The following is an 18238-nucleotide window of genomic DNA, read 5'->3' as shown; positions in this document are numbered from 1 at the left end:
ATGTGAGAGAGACTGGAAGGAGAATGTGAGAGAGATAGGGGGAGGAGAATGTGAGAGAGACGGGAAGGAGAAAGTGAGAGACGGGAAGGAGAATGTGAGAGAGACGGGAAGGAGAATGTGAGAGAGACGGGAAGGAGAATGTGAGAGAGACGGGGAGGAGAATGTGAGAGAGACGGGAAGGAGAATGTGAGAGAGACGGGAAGGAGAATGTGAGAGAGACGGGAAGGAGAATGTGAGAGAGACGGGAAGGAGAATGTGAGAGAGACGGGAAGGAGAATGTGAGAGAGACGGGAAGGAGAATGTGAGAGACGGGAAGGAGAATGTGAGAGACGGGAAGGAGAATGTGAGAGAGACGGGAAGGAGAATGTGAGAGACGGGAAGGAGAATGTGAGAGACGGGAAGGAGAATGTGAGAGAGACGGGAAGGAGAATGTGAGAGAGACGGGAAGGAGAATGTGAGAGAGACGGGAAGGAGAATGTGAGAGAGACGGGAAGGAGAATGTGAGAGAGACGGGAAGGAGAATGTGAGAGAGAAATATTGCCAGACTGAGTGAAACGTGTCCTCTTTATAGTGTCCGCACTAAGTGGAACTAGTGATTTTAGAGAATTTTGCATATTAAATGAAATTGCGATCAAAAAGGTCAAAATGTCCCCCCGGTTCGCGACCTCGTGCACGACTCTTCTCCCGATTTTATTTATGGTTAAATTCCCTGACCGCAAAAAGCTGCACGCGAACAGAATACAGGCGTCAAAGGAGGAGTCCAGCTCCGGGGGCTTACTGTGCAATAAAACAGAGACATATACACAGCTCTCTTTTATATTAATCTTTAAGAAGGGATCGTGTTCCTGGGACAGAGATAAAGTGACTTGCCCAAGATCATAAGCAGCAGCGATTTAGGCCACAAGTTTGGGATTTTCTAATTCCTACAGGTGCGGCTCTACTTGGGATCTGGCCGTGGTCCCGTAACAAGAATATAAATCTATTGATCTCTCTAGGGAACTGCCCCTATTACGGACCCCCTGTGAGATACAAATAGAAAAACTCGGGAGCTCGTCAGGAAAAAGGGTTCATCCATTTACTTTGCTGCTCCTAATGGTTGCATTTTACCCATCTCTTAGGCCGCGCTCATGGTGGCGGCGCGGGCGCTACCGCGCGCACTCGTAAAACCCCAGCGCTAGGCTGCAGTAGATTGGGGAGGTGATCGGGGGGCGTGGCGAACGCGTCACGGAGATGGTTCACCGTCATTGGCTGAACCAGCTCACGCAACCTACAGCGCTGCGGGGACGTGCTACAGCGCTGCGGGGGCGTGCTACAGCGCTGCGGGGGCGTGCTACAGCGCTGCGGGGGCGTGCTACAGCGCTGCGGGGGCGTGCTACAGCGCTGCGGGGACGTGCTACAGCGCTGCGGGGACGTGCTACAGCGCTGCGGGGACGTGCTACAGCGCTGCGGGGGCGTGCTACAGCGCTGCGGGGGCGTGCTACAGCGCTGCGGGGGCGTGCTACAGCGCTGCGGGGGCGTGCTACAGCGCTGCGGGGGCGTGCTACAGCGCTGCGGGGGCGTGCTACAGCGCTGCGGGGGACGTGCTACAGCGCTGCGGGGGCGTGCTACAGCGCTGCGGGGACGTGCTACAGCGCTGCGGGGACGTGCTACAGCGCTGCGGGGACGTGCTACAGCGCTGCGGGGACGTGCTACAGCGCTGCGGGGGCGTGCTACAGCGCTGCGGGGGCGTGCTGCAGCGCCGCGGGGACGTGCTACAGCGCTGCAGGGGCGCTGCGGGGGCGTGCTACAGCGCTGCGGGGGCGTGCTGCAGCGCTGCGGGGGCGTGCTACAGCGCTGCGGGGACGTGCTACAGCGCTGCGGGGACGTGCTACAGCGCTGCGGGGGCGTGCTACAGCGCTGCGGGGACGTGCTACAGCGCTGCGGGGACGTGCTACAGCGCCGCGGGGGCGTGCTGCAGCGCCGCGGGGGCGTGCTGCAGCGCCGCGGGGGCGTGCTGCAGCGCCGCGGGGGCGTGCTACAGCGCCGCGGGGGCGTGCTGCAGCGCCGCGGGGACGTGCTGCAGCGCCGCGGGGGCGTGCTGCAGCGCCGCGGGGGCGTGCTGCAGCGCCGCGGGGGCGTGCTGCAGCGCCGCGGGGACGTGCTGCAGCGCCGCGGGGGCGTGCTGCAGCGCCGCGGGGGCGTGCTGCAGCGCCGCGGGGGCGTGCTGCAGCGCCGCGGGGACGTGCTGCAGCGCTGCGGGGACGTGCTACAGCGCTGCGGGGACGTGCTACAGCGCTGCGGGGACGTGCTACAGCGCTGCGGGCACTTCAGGAACTACAATAGGAAATCAGGTAAGAGTCCTGGAAGTGCGCGTGCACGAAGCGGCGACGCCGCCGCCATGAGCGCGGCCTTAGATGGTAAGCTCCTCGAGGCAGTGTCTACTTTGAGGTATGAAGCGCGTATTCCTGTTATGTCACAGGTATTACTGCGGTAAAGTGCCGTGTACAGGATGGCGCTATATAAATAAAGATATACATAGCTATCATGACTCCGGACCCGTTCTAACACACGAGACTGGTTGCTGCAGTCCCCGTGTCTTTTAATTCTTTCCCATCCTTTGTGTTTGAGCTTTCAGGCTGATTAAAGAACTGATGAATCTGTACAATTGTAAACTCCTTTACATGTAACTGATCACTAATGTGTTATCTCATTTTGGTCCTAAGGGGCACTGTGGACAAGTGGCATATCTGGGACAGACCTTACCCTGCGTCCTGTGTCCTTGTTGACAACGGGGACCCGCTCGTCCCCTGTCAGCATGTTAATGTCCAGCTTGTTGGGGTCTTTGCAGCGCTGCCGCCTCTGTTTTGGCTTGTCTGAATAACTCTACAAAAGCAACCAAGACAAGCTCATAAGAAAATCGAAAAACAAAACACAGAGCCCTCATTCCCTCCCATGTCTACTACTGTAATCTAGTGTAAAATGGTGTCCCACTTCCTCACAAATTGCAATCCATGCCAAATGGAGCATCTCACCTCCTGCTTTAACTAGCTCTGCTCACCGCCTCCTTAAATTGCTCTTCTGGCTTCTCATTAAATTCTTTATTACCTACAAAATGACCCCCCTTTTCTATAAGGCGCTGAATTCTTCTGCCCCTCACACCTCTCTCAGCTCTGAATTCTCTCTATACAACTTTTTTCCTCTTGCACTCGGCTCAAGACCGTCTCCTTTCCGCTCTATTTGTCTCTACTTGTCACTCCCTCACCTAACACCTCTCTCACACTGACCCCTGCCTGCTGAACTCCCTTGTCACAACGATACCTCAAACCAGCTCCATAATAAAGCCCCCTCTACAGCCCAGACTCGTGACATATGGGAGGGAACCCTCTAAGAACAAAAGTGTCCCACTCCAGTCCTCAAGGGCCACCAAAAGGTCAAGATTTAAGGTTATTCCTGTTTCAGCACAGGTGGCTCAATCAATGACTGGGTGAGTCACCTGTGCTAAAGCAGGGCTAGCCTTAAAATCGAACCTGTTGGTGGCCCTTGAGGCCTGGAGTTGGCCACCCCTGCTCAAGAACATAAGGGGTGGAAATTCTGTGCTCCCCAGCTCCCTTTATGGAAAACTTGCACTTACACCTCCATAAGTCGGTATGTCTATTGTGCAGTCAGACTGCTGTCGCAGCCACTCCAGAAGGCTCTTGTTGGGGATGACCTTCTCAGGATGGTGTTTAGCCGCTGCCGACTGATGTGCGGGGGAAGCAGCGGCCGAGCCGTCTATGTGCGCGGAGCCCTGGCCAGACTGGCTGGGATCCTCTCTCAGTCCCTATTTATGAGAGAAAAGAGTAGTGACTACTGGATACCAACAGGAAGCAAAAAGCAGAAAAAAGGGTGTGTTACATATTATATTTATGTACTACAGTATATAAAATCATTTTCAGCCCGGGTTTCCCCACTGCTGGATGAAGCCTCCCCTGTGATCTCCCAGGTCCTGCGGTTACAGCCTCTTTTCTCCACGTCGCTCCAACACATTTTCTCATCCCATCCTCCCATCTTACTTTTGGTCGCCTTCTTGGTCTTTTAAATCGCTCTTGGAATCCAGTTGCGTTCCATCTGTCTCCAATGATGGTTATTTCTTCTTGCGAGATTTCCAGTCCACCGCCATTTTAATTTCTGTGCCCTTGTGATGTCACAGACCTCTGTTTGGTTTAGAAACCTTTGATTCTTTTTCCCGTCTCTCCGGATAACACCCAGCATGCATCTCTCCATACTTCAGGTTGTCTGAAGCATCCGAACTATCTTCACATTTAGGATCCACGTGTCGCGTCCATACGCGAGCATGGGCAGAATACACGGGTCGAAATCTTTCTCCTTGAGGCACCACGGAAGGAACCCTTAAAAGAATGTCTGGTTTCTTCCAAATGCCTCCGCCCCATCTTCATTTTCATATTGAATTCATTCAAAAGGTTCCTATCCATTGTGTGTAACACACACACACACAACTTCAGTCCTCAAGAGCTACCAACTGGTCAGGTTTTCAGGATATCCCTGCCTTCAGCACAGGTGGCTCAATCAGTGGTTCAGTCTTCGACTGCACCACCTGTGCTGAAGCAGAGATATCCTGAGAACCTGACCTGTTGGTATCTCTTGAGGACTGGAGTTGGCCTCCCCTGCTTTAAGATGTAAAGCTAATGATAAAGTCCATGAAAGTGTTGGTTAGTGCAATGGGACACGGGAGAGTAGTATTCCCATCCTCTTGAAAGGCCAGAACATTAGCTGTAAAATAGAAGAGCACACCACCACTTCTCTGGTGCAAAACTTGTAACAGATTCAACAAATACCAACAGAATAAAACGTATACAATCACGCAGTGTTTGTGCATAACAGCCCATCACATTAATTCCCAGGCCGGAATCAGACCACCCCGTGACCTGTCCACCTCTCTCCTTCCTGTGTGTGTTCTAAGCTCCGACACTTACAGTTGCCCTTCCGTGTCGCACTCACCAGACGTCATGCGCTGGGGGAGCGAGGAGAAAGGTGTGCTCCGTCCACTGTAGTGCCCTACGCGTTTCGCAAGCATTTACTGTGCTTCCACGGGGGGCTGTGTGCAGACAGGTCAGGAGGTGGTCACCTTGCAGCCTCTGACCTATCTGCAGAATGGATTTATTTGATGTGCACTTTGTGTGTGTGTGAGTGAATATTTCTTTCACACCCTCACACCGTTTAGTCCTCCGTTTTTTCAAGATGGAGATTGCCCCATAAATGAAACCTATATACCCTACAAGTGACGAAAGCAACCCCCCCCAAAAAACACAATTTTTAACAACACTTAATCCAATACATCAACATGTAGTGTTACCCGCAAACTGTTGGCACTTCCATGTGAGCCCTGATCCCAAAAGGGAGACTAAAATCGGGATTCAATTAGTCATCAGTTAATACCGAAAACATCAAAGTGCCAGTCGGCCCTCTTCAGTTGTTGAGTATCAACGGTAAAAAACCCGAAATCTTCGACACAGGAGTGGCTGGGTGTCTTGGGACATGATCTTGTGGCGCGTATCATGCATCTTTTAGGATCAGGGTCCATGTGGTGTTATGTCTTGACACTTAACCCCTTCCTCTCTCTCCCCTCACCCCCAGAATATCATTTGGCAAGCCACTTACTGTGATAGCGTACACACCGGTATATTCACACATACCTCGCTCTTATCACTTATGGATTAAAACAGCCGGGTGACCCAAAGGAATGAGCTGTGGATTACGAAAGGTCTGTGAGTTTTATGCAATTTTAGTTCTTTTTAGTACTTTATATAGCTCGTGACGCAGGGCGATCCAACATTGCAGATCAGAGAGGCTTCATTCAATGCTTCTGTATATGGATACATGGTGCCTGGATGCTGGATTTAGTAGCTGCACATTGAGCTTCCTAGCCTTACGGGACTGGATAAACCATTGATTTGCCATCGTTTTCACTATTCTCTCCTTGTTACATTTCCAGATTCTGTTTTATTCGTTTGTTTCATACATTTTTCGTGTTTTTCTTCCATTTTATAGCTTACGGCATGCATTATTTTTGTTTTTCACTTTTTAATCTTTCAGCACGATCTAGGAAGTGCCAACAACTTGTGGGTAACAAACCCGAGTTGTTATATATGAAACTCAAAGAGAGAGAAGCTACAGTATGTAGCTTTATAGATTCTCCGTTGAATTTGGCTCATCCTTTTTGAAGCTGCTACAACTCTGTTGAAGATCCTCTCTTCACGGCAGATCCTGGCGGTATTCTCACAACTCATGGACCTTTATTTTTTACAAACAAAATAGACAAGATCCCAGATGGGATAGGTGATCCTGCTCAGCTAAATGGTAGCTAATGTAGTAGAAAATCAATCAGAAGGGGTGTGGGGTGCCAGCAGGAAACTGATATAACGCATATACACGGAGAGAGAAGACCGAAAAGTGTTTCCCTAGAGCCCACCCCCGATGAAGCAGATTGGTGAAACGTTCGTTGGGTGCGTCTGATGTCACCCACACGGCTCCATAGTGGGCGTGGCTGAAGGGGCTCCCTACAGCACGGACTGATTTTACGGACAGCAATACATCTGCTTCTATATCTGGGGGGATGCAGGTATTTTTGCCCAGTGCTAGCAAGTAAGAGACGGGGATTATAGGAGAGTCAGGCTTGGTGACCTTTTGAACGGAGCAGGGTCAATAAGACCAGTACGTTGCTACCAGGTTCCACTCCCTAGGGACAGCAGCTGCAGGAGGCTCTCTCTGCTCAGTCAGTTACTGCCCGACTTGTATTCAGAATTTGCACTGACAATATGAACTAATGAGTTACTCAGGGGTCTCTATATACACCCCCCCGTTACCAAGAGGAGAGTGAATACCACACATTATACTAATCAGCTCCCTGACATGATCCGGCGTCAATGCAGTTATAAGCATTTAAGGCTTCATAGGTTGTGAATTTATCACAACTCCCATAAACAACTCAACCAGATGTAGCAGACCAGTGTCTTCAATAATGTACAGAGCCTGCTATTTATATGAGAACTTTTATAGAATTATAATAATAATAATTATTATTATTATTATAGAACGAGGACAGGCTTTTGTTTTCTGCCAACTCTACAGCCCTGGGGAATTACTTTTTTTGTCTTCTCTCCCTAAATGGACATTTTTTTACACCTAAATTCACACTTATATAGAACGTTTGGACTTTATATGCCTTATTTCTAACAATTCACTAGATTGTTGAATGAACATTCTAGCACTGATATTGCTTTTTGTGTTACGCACACACACACACAGTATATACAAAATTGAAACACACACAGATAGATATATATATCTCTATCACACACATACACGTATGTATGTATATATATACATATATATTTGCGTGTATGGGCGTGTGTATGTGTGCGTACGTATGCATATAGATAGTGCAGAATAAATGAGTACTTCAGTATCAGGTGATATCACTTGTTAGTCCAAATAAAATAGGTATAATAGGACAAGCTTTCGAGTGTTCCTCTCTTCCTCAGGTCAGCAACAGTGATTTACAAAGGATTCTATGTCTTAAACAGAGATCCAAGCTCCATGCTGTTCCTTGTCACCGTTTTATTACCCTTCAAATGTCTTCAAAAATCTCTCACCCTACCTTATCTACATCTGTTTTATTTCTTCTTCTTTCTCCTTTCCTTATCTCTGTTTTAGTCACAGAATCCTTTGTAAATCAGTATTGCTGACCTGAGGAAGAGAGGAACTCTCTCGAAAGCTTGTCCTATTATACCTATTTTATTTGGACTAACAATTGATATCGCCTAATACTCATTTATTCTGCACTATCGCAACTGGACTAACACGGATTCCATTCACAAAAGAACCTTCATCAGGGCCGTGATACAATTCATACATCACCCAGAATGTATTCATTGCGGACCCGCGGACACTCCTCCTTCGGTGATATTGGAGGAGTGCCTTGTATGTCCAAATATGTATATATACACATATTGTATTATTCATTAAACACTGCTTAGCAGTAAAAATAAATACATGTAAAGATAAATGGGCACTCACCAGGATTCCCGCGTGCAACCCTCTATCCTTCAGGAACACCAGATCCATCCCCTCCACGTTTTTTCTCCTCCCTCTCCTCCTCCTCATGGTGGCTTCGTCCCTCCGTAAGCTGCCGTTCACGATCTGCCCCGTGACCGGGTGGATGAGGCCGGCCTGCAGGATGCCGGACAAGTCCATCCCCAGGGAGCCCTGCATGGCGCCCACAGTCCCCAGCTTGGGCGTGCTGGTGCTCATGGAGTAGGACGTGCCGCCCGCCGTGGCCTGCTCTCGGCACAGCTCCATGGCGGACTCCCGCCAGCCGTTCAGCGCCGTGGTGGCGCGCCCGTGGGGCTGGTTGAGATGCTCCAGGCCCCGGTGTTTGGCGTCCGCCCGGTCGCTCTCAAACTCGTACGGTCTTCTATGCTTCCGCTCATCATTGGAAAAGGTGGCGGCCGCTAACCCTTCCTGCACAGGAGTCATCAATAAAATGAATGAAGGGGTTTAATGGGGCAATCCTAATTAAGTAGCAATAAACAGCTCAACAAGGTAATTGGCTTAATTCAACACATTATCAGTTAGTTATTCCTCTCCCCCCCCCCATTTATCCATACTGCATCAATTCCCTATAACAAATGTAAGATCAGCGTAGCTAATATAGAATACCCATGAGTATCTGCATGGCTGCCATGGGTTCCCCAAAACCTACTATTACCACCTTTGTCACGGACAAGGATTCTGGGTAGTGACATGTAAATGAGCATAGTGGGCGTGTCCCATCTAGCTTCCTAACCATTTTGATCCTGGGTGTTTCCCTAGATTTTTTCCCCCCAGTTAAAAGCTTGGGTGAGGGAAGTGCAGAGTCAGTGGACCTGCTCAGAGACCGTTGGTTGGTCCTTTTAAACTTGAGGTTGCTCATAGATTCCGCATTGTGAAGCTGGTGGTCGAATTTTCTTTCCATTTGGGACCTCTGAATGCATACGCCAAGATATAAGAGAGGGGTTAGATTTCCTCTGGCTGCTCCCTGTCGCATTATATTATTTTGTGCTGAACAGGAGTTTACGCAGGCAAAGCCCCCTCTCTCTTTATTGGATGGGCTAGTGGTTGCATTAACACCTGTTTGACAGGCGCCCCCTATTCTGAGGCCCGGATGAAAATCTAACAACTAAAGAAGCCAAAAACAACCAAATCTCTGATTTAAGTCTGATTACATTTACTTAAGGAAGGCCAGGACACGGTGAAGTTGTTATGAAATGTTTTTTTTTGCAAACTAATAGGGATTTGTACATTTAAAGCAGCAATACCCTCCCCCCCTCCCCGATTTACAGATTAGGTACCAGGGATCCCCTCCAGAGATGAATCTCAGTATTTTCAGCTCCAGAGACCCCAAGATCCCCAGCAGTTAAAAGTTACTGATATTACTTCCTGGTATTTAAAGGGGGTCGTAATGTCGCCCAATAGGAGGCTGCGACTGATGTTGTGGCTTCCTATTGGCCGGAGATGCGGCAGGCGTGCTTTCCCCCTGGAGGGAGATTTAAGCCCTGTAACTTCGCCAGCATCCCGGGAACCGGGTGAGTCCGAGAGCTGTAAAATAGCCCAGTCCAGAGCTCAGCGTTCATTATTATCTTACCTGATCGCTTGGTGCTTCATATATATATATATATATATATATATATATATATGTACAAATCATGGTTGTGTGCCTAACATAATGGCCGCCATTCAGCTTCAATCAATCCTTCAGCCAGTGTAATTCAGCAGCTACAATGTAACCTGATTTTACCAAGGTAACCTGATCTATTGTTACAGTTTGCAGCTCTAACTGCTGGGAACATTGGCAACGGGAACGTGTTGCAAATATCTTGCACTGCTGGGGAGGCGGCCTAAAATCTGCTATAGAAATCAAAGGAGGCTTTAAAAACTCATAAAAAAAATGGAATAAATAAAAAACAAAAGTCACTATTATTGAATACTGCAAAACTGATTTATTATTTAAAAAAAATAAACTATCGTGGGCTTTCACGTGCTGCTGCTTTAAAGGCATCAAACTTACCTTGTGTGTTTGTGGCACGGGGGAGCCGTTGCTGAAAGTTGGGGTTTGTGCTTCTGAGGCCGAGTAAGTACTCCGGGGGCACGGGTTACTGTTTAACACGGACGCGGGAACCATGCATTGTGCTTCAAACTGCTGGCTGGAGGAGGGCCACTTCCCCTTCAGCACCGCGTGGCAGATGTTATCGATGCGGTTAATGATCACCCGATCCTGAGCACCAAGGGGGGGGGGGGGGGGGGGAAACGGGCGTGAGAGACGGGCACAGACACCTCTGCGGAGTTATACAGGTGTGATCTTTGGGGTAGGGGGGGGGGATACAGAAAAAGCTTCAAGGTGTGTTTCCGACTAGGTTATTTTTCTTCTTGGTTGTACCAGGTGGGAAGCAGGAGGTCTCCGGAGCAGAACTGCGTCAATTCCAGCTCTGCGAACCCCTGCTTCCTGAGATAATTACCTCCGTAGGTCAGGCGGGCAATACAGGGGGTTTAAAGGCCCCAAAGGGTCAAATCGGAAGGCCGCTTCCCGGGACCTTTAAACATGCGGGTGAGACCGGCAGCACCTACAGAGTTAAGTATCTTGGGGTGCAGGGGGTCCCTGGAACTGAAATGAACACGGGTCAGCTCTGGAGACCCCCTGCTTTCCTTGTCACCCCAAGGAAGTGCTCCTTTAACCTAAATACATCAACTAATAAGAAATACAAAGCAAAAATGGATGGTGAGCACCCATTTGTTAGGGCGTACAGCTTTTTTGGGGAGAGATTGGCATAGGGATATTGAATATTTCTATATGTTTCCTGCTGCCCTTTGGGTGTCTATGCAATTAAACGAGTGGCCCCCATTTTTTTTTTTAAATCGAACTGCCCTCGCTCCCTACCCAATAAAAATTTATTTTGTCTTTGGTAATTCAGAACACAAGGAAAGACGTCCACAATCTGTCTGTTGGGTCCCCCAAAATCCCATATAGAAGAATAAGGGTTCCCCGTAGTGGAATGTCTCAACTGGGTTATCAATGGAGGAGAACTGCAACTCTGTCACTATAGGGGAGCAAAGGACAAAGACTAGAGGGAAATGTCTATGGCATAGTCTTGATTGTCTATCATACAGTCTTGACATTTCCCTCTGGCCTTTGTCCTTTGCTCCCCTGTTGTTTCTCTTTCTTTCACATGTTCTAAGGATCTTGGACAGATCCGAGTGGGGTTTGAGCAGATAGGACTCGTCTCTGGAGACAATCACTGTCATCTAATACGATAGTATCACACATTGGGTTTACACTCCCTGCTCTCCTTGGTTCTAGCTAGCGCCCTAGTTCCTGTTTTTCAACTCTGTCAATATGTCTGCACTTAATGTCCTCCATTTTCTGTGCCAGGTTCTGTATCTCCTAGTTTGCGCCTCCTGTTACTCTGGGCCTTCTTCGAAGTCTCCCAGGCCCCCCCAAGGTGGACACCACCCGTAAGTTGGGAAAACGTACGGAAAGGCAAAGAAACGTTTGTTTTGATGCGCTACGTAATCTGTTTGAAGCTGCATCGCATGTAAGGAAGTTGACCGTGTTACAAGCTGGAGCACATGTATGGAGATTGTACGTCTTACAGGCTGGAGCACATGTATGGAGGTTGAACGCGTTACAGGCTGGAGCACATGTATGGAGATTGTACGTCTTACAGGCTGGAGCACATGTATAGAGGTTGAACGCGTTACAGGCTGGAGCACATGTATGGAGATTGTACGTGTTACAGGCTGGAGCACATGTATGGAGATTGTACGTGTTACAGGCTGGAGCACATGTATGGAGATTGTACGTGTTACAGGCTGGAGCACATGTATGGAGATTGTACGTGTTACAGGCTGGAGCACATGTATGGAGATTGTACGTGTTACAGGCTGGAGCACATGTATGGAGATTGAACGTGTTACAGGCTGGAGCACATGTATGGAGGTTAAACGTGTTACAGGCTGGAGCACATGTATGGAGGTTGAACGTGTTACAGGCTGGAGCACATGTATGGAGGATGAACGTGTTACAGACTGGAGCACATGTACAGACTGGAGCACATGTATGGAGGTTGAATGTGTTACAGACTGGAGCACATGTATGGAGGTTGAACGTGTTACAGACTGGAGCACATGTATGGAGGTTGCACGTGTTACAGGCTGAAGCACATGTATGGAGGTTGAACGTGTTACAGGCTGGAGCACATGTATGGAGGTTGAACGTGTTACAGGCTGGAGCACATGTATGGAGGTTGAACGTGTTACAGGCTGGAGCACATGTATGGAGGTTGAATGTGTTACAGACTGGAGCACATGTATGGAGGTTGAACGTGTTACAGGCTGAAGCACATGTATGGAGGTTGAACGTGTTACAGGCTGGAGCACATGTATGGAGGTTGAACGTGTTACAGACTGCCTTTGGACACCTTGGGCCACTCGGAGAACGAGTAGAGCGTTTTCTCCTGCAGAAGTTGAGCGATGGTTGGAGCTCGACCATCCTGGAAATCGTCAGGCGTTTCCCGGGGAGCGGGTGTCAGGCACCTTTTACCCTCCTCTTCTGCGTACTTATCGAGAAAGTCTAACCCCCCACCAAGAAAAAACAAACAAAAAGATCACCATACTACAAATATCAGACATGAATAAAATTAGGGATCTAAAAATCTACACAGCAACTCTTCTGTAACAAGTGAAAATCGAGGAGGGGATCTCCCTAAAGATGTTTTCGCTAGACTTGGCGCGGGACAAAGTGCGAGCACAAAGCAGAAATAACCTCTTCTCATTTCTTTTGTAGTCCCCATTGATTAACAGGATAGAAATTCGGGGATCTGAAAGGTGCTATTTTCAGCTACAGAGACCACCCAGTTCAAGATACTGTTGAAGTTACCGGGTTTAATAAAAAATGGCGGCCAAAACAACAGGCCAGTAGGAAGCTACAGCATACTGGGTTTTCAGGCTCCCTATTGGATGGCCTTTAAAACCCCCTTTAAAGAAACGTGTAACTTCCCCAGTAAGTATCTCTGGAGTCAGGGTTTAGGGGGGTCCCTCATGTAGCTGAAAACATGGCGGTTCAGCGCCAGAAAACCGCCGGTTCCAATCATGGTAAAAAAAAAGATGGGGTTAATTAAGGGAGGACATCTACTTTAACCCCTTGAGTGCCGGAGGGATCACAATACTTGAGTGCCAAGACCCCCTCCGGCACAATGTGGTCCTGTGATGGCGACGGCCATTTTTACAGGAAATCGAGGAGAAGGACCATCCCTCCATTTCCTTAGGCTGAGTCCCCGCTGGCGCTGAGCTCGCTATACGCTTGGCGCGCTTACCTCTGTGAATGGGAATCCTCCCGTTCACGCTCGCGCTGTGCGTGGGCGCTCATGCGCGTGCCCGCACGCTCTCCCAAGCTTTGTGCTTGAGGAGACACTGGAGAGATACTTTCAGGCTCAGAGCAGGGTCACATGACCCTGCTCTGACCAATGGGTAGAGAGAGGGCGTGTTCTAATGCCGTCACTACTGCAAACACAAACATGGGATTTCTAGCCGAGAGAAGTGGTAAGGGGGGGGGGGGGGAGCAAAATGGACTGCTGTGGTGTGGTAAGGGGGGGGGGGGGGCAAAACAGAGTGCTGTGGTGTGTGGGGGTGGGGGCAAAATGGACTGGTGTGGTGTGGGGGGGGGGGGGGGCAAACAAAGTGGTGTGGGGGCAAACAAAGTGAGGGGGGGAAAAGGGGGGGAGAAAGGAGTGAAGGGGGGGAGAAAGAAGAGAGAGGGGGGGGAAAGGTGAGAAGGGGGGAGAAAGGAGAGAAGGGGAGGAGAAAGGAGAAAAGGGGGGGAGAAAGGAGAAATGGGGGGGAGAAAGGAGAAATGGGGGGGAGAAAGGAGAAAAGGGGGGAAGGAGAAAAGGGGGGAAGGAGAAAGGAGAAAAGGGGGGAAGGAGAAAGGAGAAAAGGGGGGAAGGAGAAAGGAGAAAAGGGGGGGGGGGAAAGGAGAAAAGGGGGGGGAAAGGAGAAAAGGGGGGGAGAAAAGGGTGGGAGAAAGGAGAAAAGGGTGGGAGAAAGGAGAAAAGGGGGGGAGAAAGGAGAAAAGGGGGGGAGAAAGGAGAAAAGGGGGGGAGAAAGGAGAAAAGGGGGGGGGGGAGAGAAAGGAGAAAAGGGGGGGGGAGAGAAAGGAGAAAAGGGGGGGTGAGAGAAAGGAGAAAAGGGGGGTGAGAGAAAGGAGAAAAGGGGGGGTGAGAGAAAGGAGAAAAGGGGGGGTTGAGAAAGGAGAAAAGGGGGGGGGAGAAAGGAGAAAAGGGGGGGGGAGAAAGGAGAAAAGGGGGGGAGAAAGGAGAAAAGGGGGGGGGAGAAAGGAGAAAAGGGGGGGGGGAAAGGAGAAAAGGGGGGGGGGGGAGAAAGGAGAAAAGGGGGGGAGAAAGGAGAAAAGAGGGGGGGAAGGAGAAAATGGGGGGGGGGAGAATGGAGAAAATGAGGGGGGGGGAAATGGGGGGGGGAGGAGAAAAGGGGGGGGGAGAAAGGAGAAAAGGGGGGGGGGAGAAAGGAGAAAGGGGGGGGAGAAAGGAGAAAGGGGGGGGGGGGAGAAAGGAGAAAAGGGGGGGGGGAGAAAGGAGAAAAGGGGGGGGAGAAAGGAGAAAAGAGGGGGGGAAGGAGAAAATGGGGGGGGGGGGAGAATGGAGAAAATGGGGGGGGGGAGAAAATGGGGGGGGGGAGGAGAAAAGGGGGGGGAAAGGAGAAAGGGGGAGAGAAAGGAGAGGGAAGGAGAGAAGGGGGGGGAGAAAGGAGAGGAGGAAAGGGAGAGAGAGGAGGAAAGGGGGAGAGAGAGCAATGGGGGAGAGAGAGAGGAGGAAAGGGGGAGAGAGAGAGGAGGGGAAGCGCAATGGGGGGGAGAGAGGAAGGGAGAGCAATGGAGAAGAGAGAACGAGCACAATGGGGGGAGACAGGGAGAGAGCGCAATGGGGGGGAGAGGGAGAGCGCAATGGGGGGGGGGAAGAGGGAGAGAGAGCAATGGGAGGGAGAGAGAGCAATGGGAGGGAGAGAGAGCAATGGGGGGAGAGAGGGAGTGTGTGCAATGGGGGGGAGAGAGGGAGAGTGAGCAATGGGGGGGAGAGAGAGAGCGAGCACAATGGGGGGGGGGAGAGAGAGCAATGGGGGGGAGAGAGGGAGAGTGAGCAATGGGGGGGAGAGAGAGAGCGAGCACGAGCACAATGGGGGGGGAGAGAGCAATGGGGGGGAGAGAGGGAGAGTGAGCAATGGGGGGGAGAGAGGGAGAGTGATCAATGGGGGGAGAGAGAAAGCGAGCACGAGCACAATGGGGGGGGGGAGAGAGCAATGGGGGAGAGGAGGGAAGGGGGTAGAGAGAAAATGGACAGACACACACAGCCTCTATTCAGCCAATGACACACCCCCTCCCGTAATAGTCACACCCCCCCCCCCACTCCTGCTCTAAAAATGGTGCAGAACAGCGATCGCTCATGCTGGTGACATCACCGCTCTCCAAGCATGAGCGAGCTCAGCGGCAGCGTGGACTCAGCCTTACTGGTCATATGGCGTCCGGTGCTCCATGGGGACTCAGGACGCGATGTAAGACGGAAAAGATAGACCGCCCACCCTGCCTTTGAGGATGATCATACCCAACGTCATGGTGCCCCCAGAGAGCCCGCCCCCATGACGTAGTAACTATGTCCTGGGACATAAAGGGTTAAAAAGGACTGCGTAGAAAGATGGTATTGATTAACCATGAAGCGGCTTGCAGAAGCTGCACCCCATAATGCTTTGCGTAGCCCTATGCAAAGCATTGTGGGGCGGGAGTGTGGGAAGCCGCCTGCAAAGCATTGTGGGGCGGGAGTGTGGGAAGCCACCTGCAAAGCATTGTGGGATGAGAGTGCAGGAAGCCGCCTGCAAAGCATTGTGGGACGGGAGTGCGGGAAGCCACCTTGCGCATTTAGCTTAAGTTATCGTGTTACCCCCCTCAAGCTGAGCGGAAGGTACGCAGGGAAAGGTCCCATCTCTCACCTGTGGCTTCGGACCTCCAGATCCAGGTTCTGCTGCAGTTCTTGGTGTCTTCTGCTGGGGAGAAGCAGGGACCAAAGGGAGACCCATTAAAAGGGGTCACACGGGGAGAGGATGTAGGAAGCGCAATATTTTAATGCGGCAATCCACGCGGCCGGTTTCCACCCATTTCTGTTTATTTTTCTATTTTGTTTTGTTTATTTCGGGCTTCCGAGCGTGACCCCGTTAATTTCAGCCCCGGGGACCCCCTGCTTTCGGAGATACTTACCTCCGTAGAGGGCGCCGGTAGCCACTCTTGTCGGCTAGCTGGGCTCACATAATGGCGGCGGCGTTTCAAAGCTCCCGCACCCTGCGGGCCAATAGAAAGCTACGACGTCCTCCTGCGTGGCTTCCTATTGGCCCGCGTGACCCGGGAGCTTTGCGCTTTTGCCGAGACACCAGGACTCGCTTCCGAGGTCTGTATCTCGGGAGGCAGGGGGTCCCACGGAGAATAAATTAATGGGGTTCAGCTGCGGAGACCCCCTGCTTCAAATCTGTGTTACAAAAAAAAAGGGAAAGTGTCGCTTTGATTGCCTCTTTAACCCATTTTCTGCCAGAACAATCCGGCATGCCCCCGCAGAGCCATCTAATAGCAGCATGTGTGTCTGGTAATGCAGGGGGGCGCACAGTGGGGGGTGCGGCGGTAGAATTTCATTTAAATGAAATGTCGTAGGGGGGGGGGGGAGGCGGGCGGCGGGGGGTCCGCGCAAGGCCTCGACAGCGTCTCCTATTTGATCTATAGAATCGAGCGTCGAGTGCGAGCCGGTGGGGGGGGGGGGGAAGGGGTAAGTGAGCCGGGTGGTAAGCAGGCAGGGGGGCGCAGGTTAAAAACTCTGCGCACCCCTGTAAATGTGTTTCTGCCGATACATAAAGGAACACACGGATACACAAACATCAATGCCCACACAATATATAATGAGTATACAATAAACAATGCACCCACAACATACACAGAGACAGAATGACACAAAAACCAATCAATGCACTCACAGTACACACACACACACACACACACACACACACACACACACACACACACACACACACACACACACACACACACACACACACACACACACACACACACACACACACACACACACACACACACGCAATTATATGAGTGAGGCACGGTGGAGGATAATGCAACCTTAACCACAAATGTCAATTTTATCCCCTTGTAACAGGCAAAGCCACAACCCTCCCCAACAGGGGTAACGCAGGGAGCAGGTACACGGGAGTAACGCGCTGATCAGGGAGCAGGTACACGGGAGTAACGCGCTGATCAGGGAGCAGGTACACGGGAGTAACGCGCTGATCAGGGAGCAGGTAACACGGAGTAACGCGCTGATCAGGGAGCAGGTACACGGGAGTAACGCGCTGATCAGGGAGCAGGTACACGGGAGTAACGCGCTGATCAGGGAGCAGGTACACGGGAGTAACGCGCTGATCAGGGAGCAGGTACACGGGAGTAACGCGCTGATCAGGGAGCAGGTACACGGGAGTAACGCGCTGATCAGGGAGCATGTACACGGGAGTAACGCGCTGATCAGGGAGCAGGTACACGGGAGTAACGCGCTGATCAGGGAGCAGGTACACGGGAGTAACGCGCTGATCAGGGAGCAGGTACACGGGAGTAACGCGCTGATCAGGGAGCAGATACACGGGAGTAACGCGCTGATCAGGGAGCAGATACACGGGAGTAACGCGCTGATCAGGGAGCAGGTACACGGGAGTAACGCGCTGATCAGGGAGCAGGTACACGGGAGTAACGCGCTGATCAGGGAGCAGGTACACGGGAGTAACGCGCTGATCAGGGAGCAGGTACACGGGAGTAACGCGCTGATCAGGGAGCAGGTACACGGGAGTAACGAGCTGATCAGGGAGCAGGTACACGGGAGTAACGCGCTGATCAGGGAGCAGATACACGGGAGTAACGCGCTGATCAGGGAGCAGGTACACGGGAGTAACGCGCTGATCAGGGAGCAGGTACACGGGAGTAACGCGCTGATCAGGGAGCAGGTACACGGGTGTAACGCGCTGATCAGGGAGCAGGTACACGGGAGTAACGCGCTGATTAGGGAGCAGGTACACGGGAGTAACGCGCCGATCAGGGAGCAGATACACGGGAGTAACG

At 51.2% G+C, this 18238-nt stretch overlaps 1 protein-coding gene across 5 annotated transcripts in view; it reads right to left on the bottom strand.

Annotated features, from left to right (window-relative positions):
• Positions 1 to 18238, bottom strand: part of CHD6 (chromodomain helicase DNA binding protein 6) — a 189724-nt gene that overhangs the window by 22356 nt on the left and 149130 nt on the right. For 3 of the 5 annotated variants that reach the window (XM_075571929.1, XM_075571932.1, XM_075571933.1), the window contains 6 exons: positions 16066 to 16119; positions 12492 to 12643; positions 10085 to 10291; positions 8056 to 8499; positions 3611 to 3799; positions 2743 to 2862 (listed from right to left, as the gene is read on the bottom strand). In XM_075571929.1, coding sequence (XP_075428044.1) covers positions 2743 to 2862; positions 3611 to 3799; positions 8056 to 8499; positions 10085 to 10291; positions 12492 to 12643; positions 16066 to 16119 — 1166 coding nt within the window. The remainder of the gene's footprint in view (positions 1 to 2742; positions 2863 to 3610; positions 3800 to 8055; positions 8500 to 10084; positions 10292 to 12491; positions 12644 to 16065; positions 16120 to 18238) is intronic. The other 2 variants (XM_075571930.1, XM_075571934.1) reach the window with 1 other exon arrangement.

This window comes from Ascaphus truei, chromosome 15 (assembly GCF_040206685.1).
Source record: "Ascaphus truei isolate aAscTru1 chromosome 15, aAscTru1.hap1, whole genome shotgun sequence".
NCBI classification, from domain to species: Eukaryota; Metazoa; Chordata; class Amphibia; order Anura; family Ascaphidae; genus Ascaphus; species Ascaphus truei.
Note: the sequence above shows the minus strand (reverse complement) of the source record. Positions and strands in the feature narration are given on the sequence as shown.